The sequence below is a fragment of the Mustela erminea genome, chromosome 13, assembly GCF_009829155.1.
Source record: "Mustela erminea isolate mMusErm1 chromosome 13, mMusErm1.Pri, whole genome shotgun sequence".
Classification (NCBI taxonomy): Eukaryota; Metazoa; Chordata; class Mammalia; order Carnivora; family Mustelidae; genus Mustela; species Mustela erminea.
The window spans coordinates 44,902,204-44,920,908 of NC_045626.1; the positions used below are offsets into that span (position 1 = coordinate 44,902,204).

General features: G+C 35.8%; 1 protein-coding gene and 1 non-coding gene across 9 annotated transcripts in view; one reads left to right on the forward strand and one right to left on the reverse strand.

Annotated features, from left to right (window-relative positions):
• Positions 1 to 18,705, forward strand: part of SS18 (SS18 subunit of BAF chromatin remodeling complex) — a 97,125-nt gene that overhangs the window by 42,942 nt on the left and 35,478 nt on the right. For 7 of the 8 annotated variants that reach the window (XR_004277926.1, XM_032309647.1, XM_032309653.1 and 4 more), the window contains 2 exons: positions 561 to 714; positions 4,292 to 4,513. Coding sequence is in view for 7 of the 8 variants with exons in the window: in XM_032309647.1 (XP_032165538.1) it covers positions 561 to 714; positions 4,292 to 4,513 (376 nt within the window). In the remaining variant the exon portion in view is untranslated. The remainder of the gene's footprint in view (positions 1 to 560; positions 715 to 4,291; positions 4,514 to 18,705) is intronic. The other variant, XM_032309650.1, reaches the window with a different exon arrangement.
• LOC116572517 lies at positions 3,846 to 3,952 on the reverse strand. The gene has a single exon (XR_004278377.1). It is a non-coding gene; the product is annotated as a U6 spliceosomal RNA (small nuclear RNA).

An 18,705-nucleotide genomic window follows, 5' to 3' on the forward strand; every position in this document is an offset into this window, starting at 1 on the left:
TTTAAAACATTCCCTTGCCAAAATTACTTTATTTCCCCCTCGAACAGTATTACAAAGTATATTACGTTTTGGGGCTTCTGGTTCTTTTATAGTTTTTTGTTATTGCATCTTTCTAGGTAAAATCCAATATTAATAGTAAATATATCTAAATATATTAATTATGAAAGGAGACTTAAGTTTCAAAACATAATTTAAGTACAGTGGACACATTAAAAATCCTTATATATAGATAAATGTGAATTTTTCTATAGGATGTTAAAGAATTTATAGATAAATGTGAATTTTTCTATAGGATGTTAAAGAATTTTTAAAGTAAAATATAGTTTAATTGGTGGTGTTCTTTTGGTTTGAGGCAGTCAGATGATATCTTCATACTAAGATAAGTTTTGGGGTATATTAAATTTGACGTAAATAATTAGTCCATGATTAAAATGCATTAGAGTAAGTTGAAATGCATTTTTGTTTTTGTTTCTATTCAGTTTAATAATATATGCAACTGTTATATGCATCTTTAATATATTAGTCTGTTTCTCTTGTTTTACTAAACTGTCTTCTTTCAGCCACCCACACAGAATATGCCTATGGGTCCTGGAGGGATGAATCAGAGTGGCCCTCCCCCACCTCCACGCTCTCACAACATGCCTTCAGATGGAATGGTAGGTGGGGGTCCTCCTGCACCACACATGCAGAACCAGATGAACGGCCAGATGCCTGGTAAGTTTTTCTCCTCTAAGACATTAACACCAGAGTTGCTTAGCAACTGAAACGACATGGGGGCTCAAGGGATACTAGATTGTTGATGACAAAACTGCTTTGAATGCCCCGGAGTACAAGCTCTCTTAGAGTTTGTTAGCTACAGAGCTACGTGACCTGTATTCAGTGTTTATCAGGCTGCCCTTGGGCTTTGATGTAGCTGACACACAGCATTCCTCTGATGAACAGAACTGGCTAAATTTAGTCTGTCTGAAACTATGCAATACAGCTGGCTTTAGAAGCTTTTTGGAAAAAAAGACATTGTGCCATGACTTAGGAATTAAAATTTCTTTATGGATTATAAAGATACTATAACATTTCCTTGGGTTTTGTATTTACTTAAAAATGTACTGGTCCCAGAAACAGTATTGCTGAAAAAAACACATGGGGAAAAGAAAAAAAATCTGTAAAATGCTAATATATTTAGTATTTCCTCATTGATACTATTGAAGCTGCGTATAGATTTTTATGAATACATATGCTTATAGCAAAATATATATATATACAAATTGATATTAAAGCAGACTTAAAAGAAGAAAAATAATGTCAGATGTTTTATATAATGAGATATTCTCTTTACTACTTATCCATTTTAAGTTTGGAGTCACTTAGAATCTCTTCTAGGTCATTGGATGCTTAATTAGTTACCTTTTGCTGGTTTGAATTTTTAATCTGAAAAGTATCTTTAAACTATTTTGTTTTTGTAACAATAGCTACAACCCATACCCATAATTTTTGGTGGGTTGTTTTCTGCATTTACTATGAGAATATTTGTACTTTCTAAAAACAAAGGCTATTTTCATTAACTCAAAGGAAGTATTATACAAATAGGAATAATGAAAATAAATTAGAATAACAACGCAGTTCATTTTTTAAAATTAGTAATTAGCATCCGTAGGATAGTGTTGTCTTAGCTGATTGTGTTGGATGGTAACATTGGTGTCCAGAGACAATGGGTATAGGAAATGAGGTAAAGGAGAGCACGGAGCAAAAGAAGCCAGGTAGTCTCGTTCATAGAAGATTGATGTGTGATTCATGTAGGAGGTTGGCGCTGTTTTGGTGGCTATCTTGTTTCCTTCTGAGGCTTGCCATAATCCATGGCCACCCTCCCCCCAACCCACACCCTGTGTGGGGCTGGGAATAAAGATGTAACTACTTGTTAGGTTGTAGTCAGGAGGATGCTTCTTGCTGAATTCACATTTAACTCATCAGGACCTGTTGTTTTTTTGAACCAGAAGGGTAGTGCTAGTGCATGTTAGCAAGTTAAGAGTTTTGTGACTTTTTATGGTGGTACTGTTAATTAGAATTTTGACTTAACTTCTCTGTGTAAAATTAAAGCTTAAGGCCAAAGAAGCACTTGAATGGCAATGTAATTATTGTTAACATGACGTTTGGGTTTTTGTATACAGTCATCTGGAGTAGTTACATTCTTTATAAACCAGAGATTTTCAACTAGTGATGACCTGCGTTGTCTAGAACACTGTAGAGCTTCCAAAACAATTCTCTAATAAAAGAGTTCTAGGTAGGTGTAGGAGAAATTGAAGTCCACTTACTTTGTTTCCTTTATTTAATATACTCCTTCATAGAGTTTTGCCAGCTTTTGTATGCACTTGAATTTGTATCTAGGCTTTTAATAACCTATTTAAGTTTTGTTTTAATATTTTCTAATCTAAGTTATAGAGGTACTTATGTGCTCCTTGATCTTGGTCAAATAACCACAATCTCATGTTCCTTTTTTAAAACATTTAACAGATTAAAAAAAAATTAGACAATAATAAACCTGTGGTACCAAAGTCAAAAGGTACCAAAGGGTATATAGCCCCTGCCTCCAGATACTTCATTCCAGAGAGTCATCGGTTCTAGTTATCCTTCAAGAGATATTCTCTGTATCCAGAACATATGCATAACACTCTTTTTTCTTTTGTCTTATTCTTTTAAAAAAAAAATCACAAGTGGTAACATACATCATGTAGTATTATATATGGTATTTTTTCCTTCTTAAAGATAGATCTTAGAGACCATTTTGGAGAGACCACTCAATACATGAAGAGCTCCCTCATGCTTTTGGTGACTGTATTTCATTCTTTCTCATGGATGCTCCTAATTTATTTGAACAGTTCCTTATGATGGAAATACAGGTTATTTCTAGTCTTCTTATATTAAAAATTATGCTTTGTGAATATGCTTGTAAAATAAAAGTATACTAGTAAGTAAATAAACACACATACACAGCTTTGCATTCATGCATGTGTACACATAAAGGCCTTATATTTATAGAACTGCAGTTGTTGGGTTAAAGGTACATGCATTTAAAAATGTGGTAGTTATTGCCAAATTGCTCTACATAAAAATAGTACTTATTTGTATACTTATATACCTCAATAGTGTCTGAAATTACTTTTCTTCATAGATCAAAACTTTGGGTTTTTGGAATCTGAAAGATGAAAAAAGGGTCTCATGGTTTTAATTGGCCTTTTTATTATAAGTGAAGCAAGCAGTCCTCTCATATATGTCCCTTTGGTAGTTTTGTATGAACCGATTATTCATGTCCCTTGCCATTTCTTTTATTGCTGGTGGTCTTTTACTTATTTTATATGTTAAATAATTAGTTCAGTCTGTGATAGGTCTTGTTAATAATTTTTTCCCACTTTTTATTATTACTATATTGTTTTCATTTGGTCTGGTTTGGTCATATTTAATTTTTTATTTTTATGTAGTCTAGTTTAGCAGTCTTTCAGGGCTCTGGGTTTTCTGGCATGTAAGAAGACCCTTCTGCTTCAAGATCATTTTTAAAAGTTCTCCTTTTTGAAATTCCCCTTTAAGATTTTTTTTCCTTTTTCTTTTTTCTTTTGTAGTATTTAATTTTTTATTCATCTGGAACTATTTTAGGTAGAAGGAATGTGGTAGACTGTTTTCCAGATGGCTACTCAGTGGTCACACTACATATTGAATTGTCGTTCTTTTGCCTACTAATACTTAATTTCACCACTTAATTTCTACAAAATTAGAAATTTCGGTGTGTTTTTAGACTCTACTCTGGGCCCATTAATCTGTTAATTCATTTATGTGCTAATACTCTATACTTTTTTTTTTTAAATATGGAACGCTTCATGAATTTGCGTGTCATCCTTGCGCAGGGGCCATGCTAATCATCTCTGTATCGTTCCAATTTTAGTATATGTGCTGCCAAAGTGAGCACAATACTGTATACTTTTAATTACTTCTCTTTTATACGTTTTGCTCTCTTATAAAGCTATTCCTTTATCATTCCTTTTTTTTCCCCCCAGAATGTTGCTGGCTTCTAAAAGCATCAGTTCCTTAAATCTATAAAATGGGAATAGCGTCTACTTCACAATATTTGCTATCATTCATAGAAAGCATTTACTTCGTTTGCTGTTGATTAAATACTCAAGTTATTGTTTAGTATTATTATTATGGTATGCAAAAAGATTAAAAGCTTTTAAAGTACTTTTTTAATAGAACAAAGTTTAATAGACCATTAACTTTCGTATTTGATTTTGACCACTTTTCTTCAAAGGGCCTAACCATATGCCTATTCAGGGACCTGGACCCAATCAACTCAATATGACAAACAGTTCCATGAACATGCCTTCAAGTAGCCATGGATCCATGGGAGGTTACAACCATTCTGTGCCATCATCACAGAGCATGCCAGTACAGAATCAGATGACGATGAGTCAAGGGCAACCAATAGGAAGCTATGGCCCCAGACCAAATATGAATATGCAGCCAAACCAAGGTAAATAAGCTTGATGTCATTCTTTTTTTTAAAGGTTTTTTTTTTTCTTTTTTTCATTAAAGATTTTATTTATTTGAGAGATTGAGAGTGAGCATGAGCAGAGGGAGGGGCAGAGGGACAAGCAGACTCCCCGTTGGGCAGAGAGCCTCACACACGGGGTTCCACGTGGGGCTTCAGGCAGGGCTTGATCCCAGGACCCTGAGATCATGACCGCAGCTGAAGTCAGACACTTAAATGACTGAGCCACTTAGGTGCCCCTGATGTCATTCATTTTTTTTAAAGAATATTTTATTTATTTGGGAGAGCATGATAAGGAGGGAGGAGCAGGCAGACTTCCAGCTCAGCAGGAGCCAGACTCTGCCTCATCTCAGGACCCTGAGATCCTGACCTGAGCCAAAGGCAGACATTGAACCAACTGAGCCACCCAGGTGCTCCAACCCCTGATGTCATTTTTGACTGGAATGCTGTGTTAGTCTTTGAAAAGAAAATTTTTTTTTTCAAGTTGGTAGCTGATTGATGAAAATAGAAGTTTGAGCGAGCCATAATCATATCCATAAAAAAGGAACATTGAGTTTGAAACTAGCTTAAAATAATTTTTTATTTTTACATTTAGAAGTTTGCTTAATTAAGCTCTTAAAGCTTATTTATCTTTATGTTTTTTGGACAGTTTAAGATTCTTGGGTGTTTTTTAAGAAAAATTGTTTTAAGCTAATAAATGAATAACCAGACATTTGGTTTAGAGCAAGGAAGTTGAGAAAATAATAATTTCATCTTTGCAAGTTCAACTCCTTAAGAAACCTTTACTCTATGGTTTATTTTACTTATAAAGGATATATTAATTTTTATGAATTTCCCTTGATTTTTATGAATTTTCTAATGTTATATTTCAGCATTAAGAGGTTATTTTAACATAATTTGTTTTTTAGAGTGTTCAGTGGAGATGCTGCTGTATTCTTCTATTCTTAGAATGGGGTGAAGTCTATTAAAGTTTATTACCAATCTCAGAGAATGAAATTATTGTCATGTTTCTTCTTTAAGTATTCTTGTGAATAATAACTAAAAACCAGTAAGTGGCGCTCTGTTCTCCTAATTGTCCTTTAAAACAGTTGGCATATTGCCAGCCTAAAGTTATTTCATTACAAAATGTGAGGTTAATGCAACAAAATTTTCTAGATTTTGATTTTGAAAAACAACTAAAGTGCACCCAGATAAAGGTAGTTAAGGTTAATCTGTTGATAATTATTTATGATAAAATCATATTTTCTAATACTTAAAGAGTAATACAGAGTTTTTTGTAATTTTGATGAAATGGGCTGAAAACAAAGAGACAGTAGAAAATTGTCAATGTAGATTCACAAAACTGGTGCTTGCTCCATTTTTTTTCCTCAGAGTTGTTTAGTACCCATGATAGAGTTTTTTTTTTTTTTTTTAAATTAGGGCAATTAAAGTTTCAAAATAACAGCAAGATCCAGTCAGTGCCAAGTCAGAAGGGAGTCCAGATATTTCTTTATAGAGTTTGGTTAAAAGGAGAGATAGCAAGAAAATTGGTAATAATTCTCACAGCAACTACAGTAATGAGGGTACACTAGTTCGAAACTATCATGGACAGTAGGGTGTGCACAGGAATGCATGTTGCTGTAGAATGGGTCCATATGACATCATAAGATTTGAAGAACCAAAAATTATGCCTATGGCAATGTGTATGTAGAAAATAGTAATTTTTTGGAGAAAGGAACTGAGGTTGTTTATAGGAATTTTTATTCTAAACTTACTGTTTTTAAAAATATCACATTTTTTATTTGTAATGTACAATTTTTCCTTTTACTATAATATAGCACTTTCTGCTTTGTTTACATAATCTGAATTTTTTAATAGTCATTTTCCATATAAACTATTTTCTGTGTAGGGGTCTGATTTAAAGAAACAAGTTATTTTCAAGAAAGAAGAGGATGGAAATCAGTGGGGAACTTTTCAGTATTTAAAAAATCTCTTCAGGACAAATAAACTTTACAGTTAAATTTCGGTATTTCATATATAAAGAACACCAAAGAAAATTAGTTGCCAAAAAAGAAAGTTTTATGAGGTTGTAGCAGTACTTACTGTTTCATCCTATGAGTTCTTTGTAAAGATAGGTTAATTATATGATATCTATTGGATAAAAAAAAATTTTTTTTAATATGAGTTTTATTTAAAGTTTTAATAGTCACTTCATGTAAAACATTCTCTTGGGGGCACCTGAATAGCCCAGTTTGTTGAGCTTTTTAAAAAGCCTCTGACTTAAAATTATTAATTTTAATCACTAAATTTTAATTTTTAAAAATTAAATTAATTTAATTTTTAAAATTTTAATCATTAAATTTTTTCAGCTCAGGTCTGATATCAGGGTTGTAAGATCGAGGCATTCTTCCCTCTTCCCCTACTGGACTCGGCCCTCAGCACAGAGTCTGCTCGCATTTCTCTCTGCTTCAAACCTTTATGCGTGCTTTCTCGCTCTCAGATAAATAAAATAAATCTTAGAAAAATATTTTCTTAGATAGCTTTAAAAATAAGGTCATGTTTTACATTAAAAGTTTTCTGTTCTTAGGCTCTGTGCTCAGCAGGGAGTCTCCTTAAGATCTTCTCTCTGTCTCTCTCTCTCTCTCTCTGCCCCTCTCCCCCAAAATAAAATAAACAGAATCTTCTGTTTTGATAGATAGGTGGAAGTAAACCAGAGGAGACCACGCTTTAAATAGTCCTCCTTGAGAAATGCTTAGGAAACACTCAAATTCTATGAACAGAAACATTTTGACTTTCGAAAGTTTTTCTTAATGTTTGTTGAGATATTACTAGCTATTCTTTGAGTTAAAATCAAAGTATTGAAATATTTGGCTATTGAAATATTTTGGCTATATTTCTAAGTACATGTCTCTATATCAAGAGATACTAGAAAAATTGTTAAAGCTACTTACGATTTTTTAATAAAGGGGTTAATTAGTCAAGGAAAAGAAATATTTGTGGGATTTCTTACACTAAACTTCTGTCAAGTGACAGGAAAAATAGAAAAAAAGTAATCCAGAGAATTTTAATTTTGTTTTAAAAAGGAATGATTAAAAGGCAATTATTTAATTATTATATTAATAGTTACTAACTATTTAACGTATTTGGGAGCTTTAACTGATGATGTGGTAGTAGTTTTTTAAACAAAACACTGCATTTATTCTACAATATGAAAGAAAGTTTTAAAATGGCTTTCTTTTTACCCTCTCCCTGTTCCCTTTTTTCTCTCTCAGCTTTGCAAATGAAATTAAGGGGGAAAGAGTAATTTGTCATTGTAATTTGAAATGGAAAATTGTAATTTTGTAAATTTAATTTTATAAAATTATAATTGAAAAATCTTGTCATTGTAATTTAGGAGTCTGATTGAAATTAATCCAAAGGATAGATATACATTTATAATTTATCATTTTGATTGTTTCAGAGAGCAAAAAGAAATAGTCTGTTAATTTATACTGTTAGCTCTAATATAATAAGGCACATTGTATACTAGTATTAAAATACAAGTATGGGGGCGCCTGGGTGGCTCAGTGGGTTAAAGCCTCTGCCTTCGGCTCAGGTCATGATCCCTGGGTCCTGGGACTGACCCCCGCATCAGGCTCTCTGCTCAGCAGAGAGCCTGCTTCCCTTCCTCTCTCTGCCTGCCTCTCTGCCTGCTTGTGATCTCTGTCTGTCAAATAAATAAATTATAAAAAATCTTAAAAAAAAAATACAAGTATCATTTCTAGGAATGAAATTGTGGACTCTTTTGAGCTTTATAGTTCTTTAAAAGTTGTTTTTAGCTTTTGAGTTTTACTGAAAAATTAAACCAAATCGGTGTAAAGACTATTATAACAAAAACTTGCAGACCTACCACACAAAATATATCTTTTCAAAAGCTGCACAAAAAGTTGACTCCTTAAATTTGTTAATTATATGTTACTGTGTTCATGATCATTTAAAAAAATTTCAACAGTTTTTTTTGAGCTTAAAAAATGCATATATGACAATGGTATTGTAATTGGTGCCCACTTCTAGTTGATTTGTTGGTTTATATGTATCTATGACTTGAGAAGATAGAAATATTATTTATTTATTTATTTATTTATTTAAAGATTTTATTTATTTATTTGACAGAGAGAAATCACAAGTAGATGGAGAGGCAGGCAGAGAGAGCGAGAGAGGGAAGCAGGCTCTCCGCTGAGCAGAGAGCCCGATGCGGGACTCAGTCCCAGGACTCTGAGATCATGACCTGAGCCGAAGGCAGCGGCTTAACCCACTGAGCCACCCAGGCACCCCAGTTTAGGAAGTTTTTAACTTATTTTTTATACTGCTGGCAAAATCTTGTAAATGGTCAATCCAACATACGCTTTCCTGTTATTTAGGTAAAACTTCAGGGCTATTAAAAATGAATCACCATTGTCTTACATAATTGGATCTGCTTACTCCTATGTACAGTATAAACTTCACTAGAATTCAAATACTTGAATTCATTAGAATTACCCCCCCCAAAAAAGGAGGAAGTTTACTGTTCACACTTTTGTTCTAGTGCCTAAAACAATGTCTGATGTTAAGCATACAAAAATATGTTTCTTCAGTGAATAGGAATTAAACTCAAATATCATGTAGTAATCTGGAAAGACAGAGTTCGTAACTTAAATATATTTCTTTAATAAGCAACAGAATATTCATTAGAGTATTAAAATTCAAATTAAAATAGCAAGGCTTTCTGAAAATGACCAATATTCACATTTGATAGAATAAGCCTATTTTTTATTCCTAGGCATTAAAGATTATAGCTTTTCTCATTTAATATCATTTTACTGATTACATATTCAAACATAAGGAGTTTTCACAAATTACTGTATTTGTGTTAAAACATGTATTTCACAAGTTCAATGTGTATAATTCTTCAGACTTGGTTCCAGATCTTGGCCCTGTAGATTATTGTATGTGAGACCTTTGAGTAAATTACTTAATAATAAGTAAGGTTAAGTGAAACGATGCAGCTTAAAACCCTAATTCAGTAATTGTTTGCATAATTCATATGAAATTATTTGGTCAGAATAAAAAACGCTTTTTTAAATAACAAAGTTTGAGATAGTTTGTCATTTGTTCTCTTTTAAGCACATCAACTTTGTTTCTGGTTTTAGTTTTGTTTGAGTAGTATTAAGAAAGTCCTGATTCATTTAGGTAATAAGTTGCAAACGATAATGGTCTGATCTGGAGGCTTGATAAGGGAACTTTTTCTTTCAGTACATTTATTATGTAAATATGGAGGGCAAAAAAATACGAAGGGCAATAAGTATATATCATCATAGCCAGGAGTGTTACATTTATCATCTTATTATACAGTGAATTTTTTTTTTTAAGATTTCATTTATTTATTTGACAGAGAGAGAGAGATCACAAGTAAGCAGAGGGGGGGCGGCGGGGAAGCAGGCTCCCTGCGGAGCAGAGAGCCCAATGCGGGGCTGGATTCCAGGACCCTGGGATCATGACCTGAGCCAAGGGCAGAGTGGATTATTGTCTGGTAGTAGCTGTACCAAGTAGATGTGCTTGAGAAAAGCCTACCACTTACTTGTGTATGTATGTTGTAGTAGTGTATTTCCTTGTGCCTCTTTGTTTTCAATATTAATGGATCTACCTCATTTTAAAAATAGCCTTCATTATATGGATCTAGCATAATTTATTTAATAAAACTATATATATATCCCCTTTTGATAATGCTTCTAGTCTTTTATTAATACAACTACTTCTGGGACAGACTTTTTTTTTATGTTGTGTTTTTCCCCATACAGTGATCTTTAGTTTTTTTTTTTTAATTAATTAATTAATTAATTTTTATTTTTTATTTTTTATAAACATATATTTTTATCCCCAGGGGTACAGGTCTGTGAATCACCAGGTTTACATACTTCAAAGCACTCACCAAAGCACATACCCTCCCCAATGTCCACAACACCACCCCCCTTCTCCCAACCCCCCTCCCCCCAGCAACCCTCAGTTTGTTTTGTGAGATTAAGAGTCACTTATGGTTTGTCTCCCTCCCAATCCCATCTTGTTTCATTTATTCTTCTCCTACCCACTTAAGTCCCCATATTGCATCACCACTTCTTCTCAGGGAGATCATATGACAGTTGTCTTTCTCTGCTTGACTTATTTCGCTAAGCATGATACGCTCTAGTTCCGTCCATGTTGTCGCAAATGGCAAGATTTCATTTCTTTTGATGGCTGCATAGTATTCCGTTGTGTATATATACCACATCTTCTTGATCCATTCATCTGTTGATGGACATCTAGGTTCTTTCCATAGTTTGGCTATTGTGGACATTGCTGCTATAAACATTCGGGTGCACGTGCCCCTTTGGATCACTACGTTTGTATCTTTAGGGTAAATACCCAGTAGTGTAGTCGCTGGGTCATAGGGCAGTTCTATTTTCAACATTTTGAGGAACCTCCATACTGTTTTCCAGAGTGGCTGCACCAGCTTGCATTCCCACCAACAGTGTAGGAGGGTTCCCCTTTCTCCGCATCCTCGCCAGCATCTATCATTTCCTGACTTGTTGATTTTAGCCATTCTGACTGGTGTGAGGTGATATCTCATTGTGGTTTTGATTTGTATTTCCCTGATGCCGAGTGATATGGAGCACTTTTTCATGTGTCTGTTGGCCATCTGGATGTCTTCTTTGCAGAAATGTCTGTTCATGTCCTCTGCCCATTTCTTGATTGGATTATTTGTTCTTTGGGTGTTGAGTTTGCTAAGTTCTTTATAGATTCTGGACACTAGTCCTTTATCTGATATGTCGTTTGCAAATATCTTCTCCCATTCTGTCAGTTGTCTTTTGATTTTGTTAACTGTTTCCTTTGCTGTGCAAAAGCTTTTGATCTTGATGAAATCCCAATAGTTCATTTTTGCCCTTGCTTCCCTTGCCTTTGGCGTTGTTCCTAGGAAGATGTTGCTGCGGCTGAGGTCGAAGAGGTTGCTGCCTGTGTTCTCCTCAAGGATTTTGATGGATTCCTTTCGCACATTGAGGTCCTTCATCCATTTTGAGTCTATTTTCGTGTGTGGTGTAAGGAAATGGTCCAATTTCATTTTTCTGCATGTGGCTGTCCAATTTTCCCAACACCATTTATTGAAGAGGCTGTCTTTTTTCCATTGGACATTCTTTCCTGCTTTGTCGAAGATTAGTTGACCATAGAGTTGAGGGTCTATTTCTGGGCTCTCTATTCTGTTCCATTGATCTATGTGTTTGTTTTTGTGCCAGTACCATGCTGTCTTGATGATGACAGCTTTGTAATAGAGCTTGAAGTCCGGAATTGTGATGCCTCCAACTTTGGCTTTCGTTTTCAATATCCCTTTGGCTATTCGAGGTCTTTTCTGGTTCCATATAAATTTTAGAATTATTTGTTCCATTTCTTTGAAAAAGAAGGATGGTATTTTGATAGGAATTGCATTAAATGTGTAGATTACTTTAGGTAGCATAGACATTTTCACAATATTTATTCTTCCAATCCAGGAGCATGGAACATTTTCCCATTTCTTTGTGTCTTCCTCAATTTCTTTCATGAGTACTTTATAGTTTTCTGAGTATAGATTCTGTGCCTCTTTGGTTAGATTTATTCCTAGGTATCTTATGGTTTTGGGTGCAATTTTAAATGGGATGGACTCCTTAATTTCTCTTTCTTCTGTCTTGTTGTTGGTGTAGAGAAATGCAACTGATTTCTGTGCATTGATTTTATGTCCTGACACTTTACTGAATTCCTGTACAAGTTCTAGCAGTTTTGGAGTGGAGTCTTTTGGGTTTTCTACATATAGTATCATATCATCTGCGAAGAGTGATAATTTGATTTCTTCTTTGCCTATTTGGATGCCTTTAATTTCCTTTTGTTGTCTGATTGCTGAGGCTAGGACTTCTAGTACTATGTTGAATAGCAGTGGTGATAATGGACATCCCTGGGTGTTCCTGACCTTAGCGGAAAAGCTTTCAGTTTTTCTCCATTGAGAATGATATTTGTGGTGGGTTTTTCATAGATGGCTTTGATGATATTGAGGTATGTGCCCTCTATCCCTACACTTTGAAGAGTTTTGATCAGGAAGGGATGCTGTACTTTGTCAAATGCTTTTTCAGCATCCATTGAGAGTATCATACGGTTCTTGTTCTTTCTTTTATTGACGTGTTGTATCACATTGACTGATTTGTGGATGTTGAACCAACCTTGCAGCCCTGGAATAAATCCCACTTGGTCGTGGTGAATAATCCTTTTAATGTACTGTTGGATCCTATTGACTAGTATTTTGGTGAGAATTTTCACATCTGTGTTCATCAAGGATATTGGTCTATAGCTCTCTTTTTTGATGGGATCCTTGTTTGGTTTTGGGATCAAGGTGATGCTGGCCTCATAAAATGAGTTTGGAAGTTTTCCTTCCATTTCTATTTTTTGGAACAGTTTCAGGAGAATAGGAATTAGTTCTTCTTTAAATGTTTGGTAGAATTCCCCCGGCAAGCCATCTGGCCCTGCGCTTTTGTTTGTTTGGAGATTTTTAATGACTGTTTCAATCTCCTTACCGGTTATGGGTCTGTTCAGGCTTTCTATTTCTTCCTGGTTCAGTTGTGGTAGTTTATATGTTTCTAGGAATGCATCCATTTCTTCCAGGTTGTCAAATTTGTTCGCGTAGAGTTGCTCATAGTATGTTCTTTTAACAGTTTGTATTTCTTTGGTGTTAGTTGTGATCTCTCCATTTTCATTCATGATTTTATTTATTTGGGTCCTTTCTCTTTTCTTTTTGGTAAGTCTGGCCAGGGGTTTATCAATTTTATTAATTCTTTCAAGGAACCAACTCCTAGTTTCGTTGATTTGTTCTATTGTTTTTTTGGTTTCTATTTCATTGATTTCTGCTCTGATCTTTATGATTTCTCTTCTTCTGCTGGGCTTAGGGTTTCTTTCTTGTTCTTTCTCCAGCTCCTTTAGGTGTAGGGTTAGGTTGTGTACCTGAGACCTTTCTTGTTTCTTGAGAAAGGCTTGTACCGCTATATATTTTCCTCTCAGGACTGCCTTTTTTGTGTCCCACGGATTTTGAACCGTTGTATTTTCATTATCATTTGTTTCCATGATTTTTTTCAATTCTTCTTTAATTTCCCTGTTGACCCATTCATTCTTTAGAAGGATGCTGTTTAGTCTCCATGTATTTGGGTTCTTTCCAAACTTCCTCTTGTGATTGAGTTCTAGCTTCAGAGCATTGTGGTCTGAAAATATGCAGGGAATGATCCCAATCTTTTGATACAGGTTGAGTCCTGATTTAGGACCGAGGATGTGATCTATTCTGGAGAATGTTCCATGTGCACTAGAGAAGAATGTGTATTCTCATGCTTTGGGATGAAATGTTCTGAATATATCTGTGATGTCCATCTGGTCCAGTGTGTCATTTAAGGCCTTTATTTCCTTGTTGATCTTTTGCTTGAATGATCTGTCCATTTCAGTGAGGGGATTGTTAAAGTCCCCTAGTATTATTGTATTATTGTTGATGTGTTTCTTTGATTTTGTTATTAATTGGTTTATATAGTTGGCTGCTCCCATGTTGCGGGCATAGATATTTAAAATTGTTAGATCTTCTTGTTTGACACACCCTTTGAGTATGATATAGTGTCCTTCCTCATCTCTTATTATAGTCTTTGGCTTAAAATCTAATTGATCTGATATAAGGATTGCCACTCCTGCTTTCTTCTGATGTCCATTAGCATGGTAAATTCTTTTCCACCCCCTCACTTTAAATCTGGAGGTGTCTTTGGGCTTAAAATGAGTTTCTTGGAGGCAACATATAGATGGGTTTTGTTTTTTTATCCATTCTGATACCCTGTGTCTTTTGATTGGGGCATTTAGCCCATTAACATTCAGGGTAACTATTGAGAGATATGAATTTAGTGCCATTGATTGCCTGTAAGGTGACTGTTACTGTATATTGTCTCTGTTCCTTTCTGATCTACCACTTGTAGGCTCTCTCTTTGCTTAGAGGACCCCTTTCAATATTTCCTGTAGAGCTGGTTTGGTGTTTGCAAATTTTTTCAGTTTTTGTTTGTCCTAGAAGCTTTTAATCTCTCCTTCTATTTTCAATGATAGCCTAGCTGGATATAGTATTCTTGGCTGCAAGTTTTTCTCATTTCGTGCTCTGAAAATATCATGCCAGCTCTCTCTGGCCTGCCAGGTCTCTGTGGATAAGTCAGCTGCCAATCTAATATTTTTACCATTGTATATTACAGACTTCTTTTCCCGGGCTGCTTTCAGGATTTTCTCTTTGTCACTAAGACTTGTAAATTTTACTATTAGGTGGCGGGGTGAGGGCCTATTCTTATTGATTTTGAGGGGCGTCTTCTGAACCTCTTGAATTTTGATGCTCGTTCCCTTTGCCATATTGGGGAAATTCTCCCCAATAATTCTCTCCAGTATACCTTCTGCTCCCCTCTCTCTTTCTTATTCTTCTGGAATCCCAATTATTCTAATGTTGTTTCGTCTTATGGTGTCACTTATCTCTCGAATTCTCCCCTCGTGGTCCAGTAGCTGTTTGTCCCTTTTTTGCTCAGCTTCTTTATTCTCTGTCATTTGGTCTTCTATATCGCTAATTCTTTTTTTTTTGCCTCATTTATTCTAGCAGTGAGAGCCTCCATTTTTGATTGTACCTCATTAATAGCTTTTTTGATTTCAACTTGGTTAGATTTTAGTTCTTTTATTTCTCCAGAAAGGGCTTTTATATCTCCTTAGAGGGTTTCTCTAATATCTTCCATGCCTTTTTCGAGCCTGGCTAGAACCTTGAGAATTGTCATTCTGAAATGAACTCTGACATATTACCAATGTCTGTATTGATTAGGTCCCTAGCCTTCAGTACTGCCTCTTGTTCTTTTTTTTGTGATGAATTTTTCCACCTTGTCATTTTGTCCAGATAAGAGTATATGAAGGCACAAGTAAAATACTAAAAGGGTGGCAACAACCCCAGGAAAATATGCTTTAACCAAATCAGAAGAGATCCCAAATCATGAATGGGGAGAAAGGAGATAAAAAGAGGTTCAAATAGAAAGAAAGAAAGAAAAAAAGAATTAGAAAAAGAAAACAAAGAAAAGTATAAAAAAGAAAAAAAATTTATATTAGATAAACTAGTTAAAAAAACGTTAAAAAAGAATAGGGTAAAAGTTTAAAAAAATTTAGCAGAAGAATAGAAAAAAAAATGAAAAAGAAAAAAATTAAATTAACTGCAAGACTAAAAAATCACAGGGAGAAAGCCATGAGTTCCGTGCTTTGCTCTCTCCTCCTCTGGAATTCTGCTGCTCTCCTTGGTATTGAAACCGCACTTTTTGGTAGGTGAACTTGATCTTGGCTGGATTTCTTATTGATCTTCTGGGGGAGGGGCCTGGTGTAGTGATTCTCAAGTGTCTTTGCCCCAGGCGGAATTGCACCGCCCTTACCAGGGGCTGAGTAATCCGCTCGGGTTTGCTTTCAGGAGCTTTTGTTCCCTGAGCGCTTTCCGTAGAGTTCCGGAGGATGGGAATACAAATGGCGGCCTCCTGGTCTCCGGCCCGGAGGAGCCGAGAGCCCGGGGCCCCACTCCTCAGTGTGCCCTCAGAGAACAGCGCCCAGTTACTCCTGTCTGCCTGACCTCTGGCCGCGCTCCGAGCTCACCGAGCCTGCGACCCGTTCAAAGTAACTCCGAGCTGTGATCTCACTGTCGGCTCTGTCTCTGTAGCCGGTTTTCCCGTTCCAATACCCGCAAGCTCTGTGAAACTTAGACACCCCCGATCCTTCTGTGACCCTGCAGGACCTGAGGCCACGCTGATCCCGCGTGGGCTTCGCCCCGGTTTAGGCTCTGGAGCGATGTCCCTCAGCGGAACAGACTTTTAAAAGTCCTGATTTTGTGCTCCGTTGCTCCGCCCCTTGCCGGGAGCCGGCCCCTCCCCCTGGGGTCTATATTCCCGTCGCTTTGGATTCACTTCTCCGCCAGTCCTACCTTTCAGAAAGTGGTTGTTTTTCTGTTTCTAGAATTGCTGTTCTTCTCTTCGATCTGTAGATGGATATGCCGGTGTTTGCAATCTTTAGATAAGCTATCTAGCTGATCTCCTGCTAGCTGAAGTAGTCTCAGCCTGCTACTTCTCCGCCATCTTGACTCCTCCCCTGATCTTTAGTTTTTGATGTAGTGCTCCATGATTCATTGTTTGTGTATACCACCCAGTGTTCCATAACCATCCCCTTCATTTTTCCCTTCCTTCTCCTAATGCCTTCGAAGCTATTCCTTATGTTCCACAAATAAGTGAACCCATATGATAATTGACTTTTTCTGCTTGACTTATTTCACTCAGCATAATCTCCTCCAGTCCCATCCTTGTTGATGGGAAAATTGGGTATTCATCATTTCAGATGGCTGACTAGTATTCCATTGTGTATATGGACCACATCTTCCTCACTCATTCGTCTGTTGAAAGGCACCTTGGCTTTTTGTATAGTTTGGCTATTGTGGACATTGCTGCTATGAACATTGGAGTGCATGTGGCCCTTTCTTTTCACTACATCTGTAGTGGAAATACATATTTTTTCCACTACATCTGTGGAAAATACCCAGTAGGAGCAATTGCTGGGTCATACGGTAGCTCTGTTTTTAATTTTTTGGAGGAACCTCCACACTGTTTTCCAAAGTGGCTGCACCAACTTCCATTCCCAAAGGTGTAGGAGGGTTCCCCTTTCTCCACAACCTCTTCAACCCTTCCTATTTCTTGCCTTGTCAATTTTTGACGTTCTAACTGGTGTAAGGTGGTATCTCAGTGTGGTTTTGATTTGCATTTCCCTGATGGCTAATGATAGTGAACATTTTTCTATGTGTCTTTTAGCCATTTGTATGTCTCTTTTGAAAAGTGTTAACAAGTTCTGCCCATTTTTTTGACTTGATTATTTGTTTTTGGAGTATTCAGTTTGAGAAGTTCTTTTTCGATCTTGAATACCAGCCCTTTATCTGTGGTGTCGTTTGCAAATATCTTCTCCCATTCTGAGGGTTGCCTCCTGGTTTTGTTGACTGTTTCCTTTGCTGTGCAGAAGCTTTTTATCTTTGTGAAGTCACAAAGTTCGTTTTTGCTTTTGTTTCCCTTGCCTTGGAGACATGTCTTGAAAGAAGTTGCTATGGCTGATGTCGAAGAGGTTATTGCCTGTGTTCTCCTCTAGGATTCTGATGGATTCCTGTCTCACATTGAGGTCTTTGATCCATTTTGAGTTTGTCTTTGTGTGTGTTATAAGAGAATGATCAAGTTTAATTCTTTTGTATATAGCTGTGGGACAAACATTTTTGTATATATATTGGAGTACTTACACAAGAATCTTGTAGAATAAATTTTGGAAATGAAATTGCTAGTAAAATATATAAATACTTAAAATGTCTGAGAGACACAGATATTCAGACCATAGCATTAGTCATTTGCATTTTTTCCTGTGAATTGCTTGTTTGTGTTCTGTTTTCTGTGGTTTGTTTATTATAAATTTGAAGGAGTTCTTTTGGATTAAGGCTGTCCTTTATTTCATATATGTGAAAACATTTTTAAGTTTTAGGAGAATAGGAATTTAACTTTTTAGAATAGCTCATTCTACTAGTAGGATTCTGAAATGGTAACGTTACTTCCGTGGAAGAGTATAGTTCGTTATTAATTATGTCAGGCCTTTCATTCAACATTTGTTAAATTATGGTCCAGATAGACTTAACATAATAATTATTAATAAAATACTTCGGAGGACTCCGCATGCTTACTGGTATATTAAAATACCTAAAAAGTCTTACAGTAAAGGAACTGATTTGATTTTGGTTAACACAATCATATTACAAGTATAACACAAGTAGCAATACTTGTTGTTGAGGGTGCATATCAGAAATATGAATTAATATTTAGTGAGTGCCAGGTACTGTGATAAAGTATGTGTTGTCTTTCGTTTAATCCTCACAACATCTTTGAGTAGGAGTACTCTTACTATCTTCATTCCATGGGTAAGAAGACACATCCCATGGTAATATAGGCAGGCCTCATTTGTATAGTCTTGGCATGCATGAATTTCAGTTACCACAGTTTATCTAAATGACACCGTTTCCCTAAGGACATGGTACAAATCTTATGAAATTTGGTTATGGTATATGAACTGTGAGTCCTTACGTGAAGTAC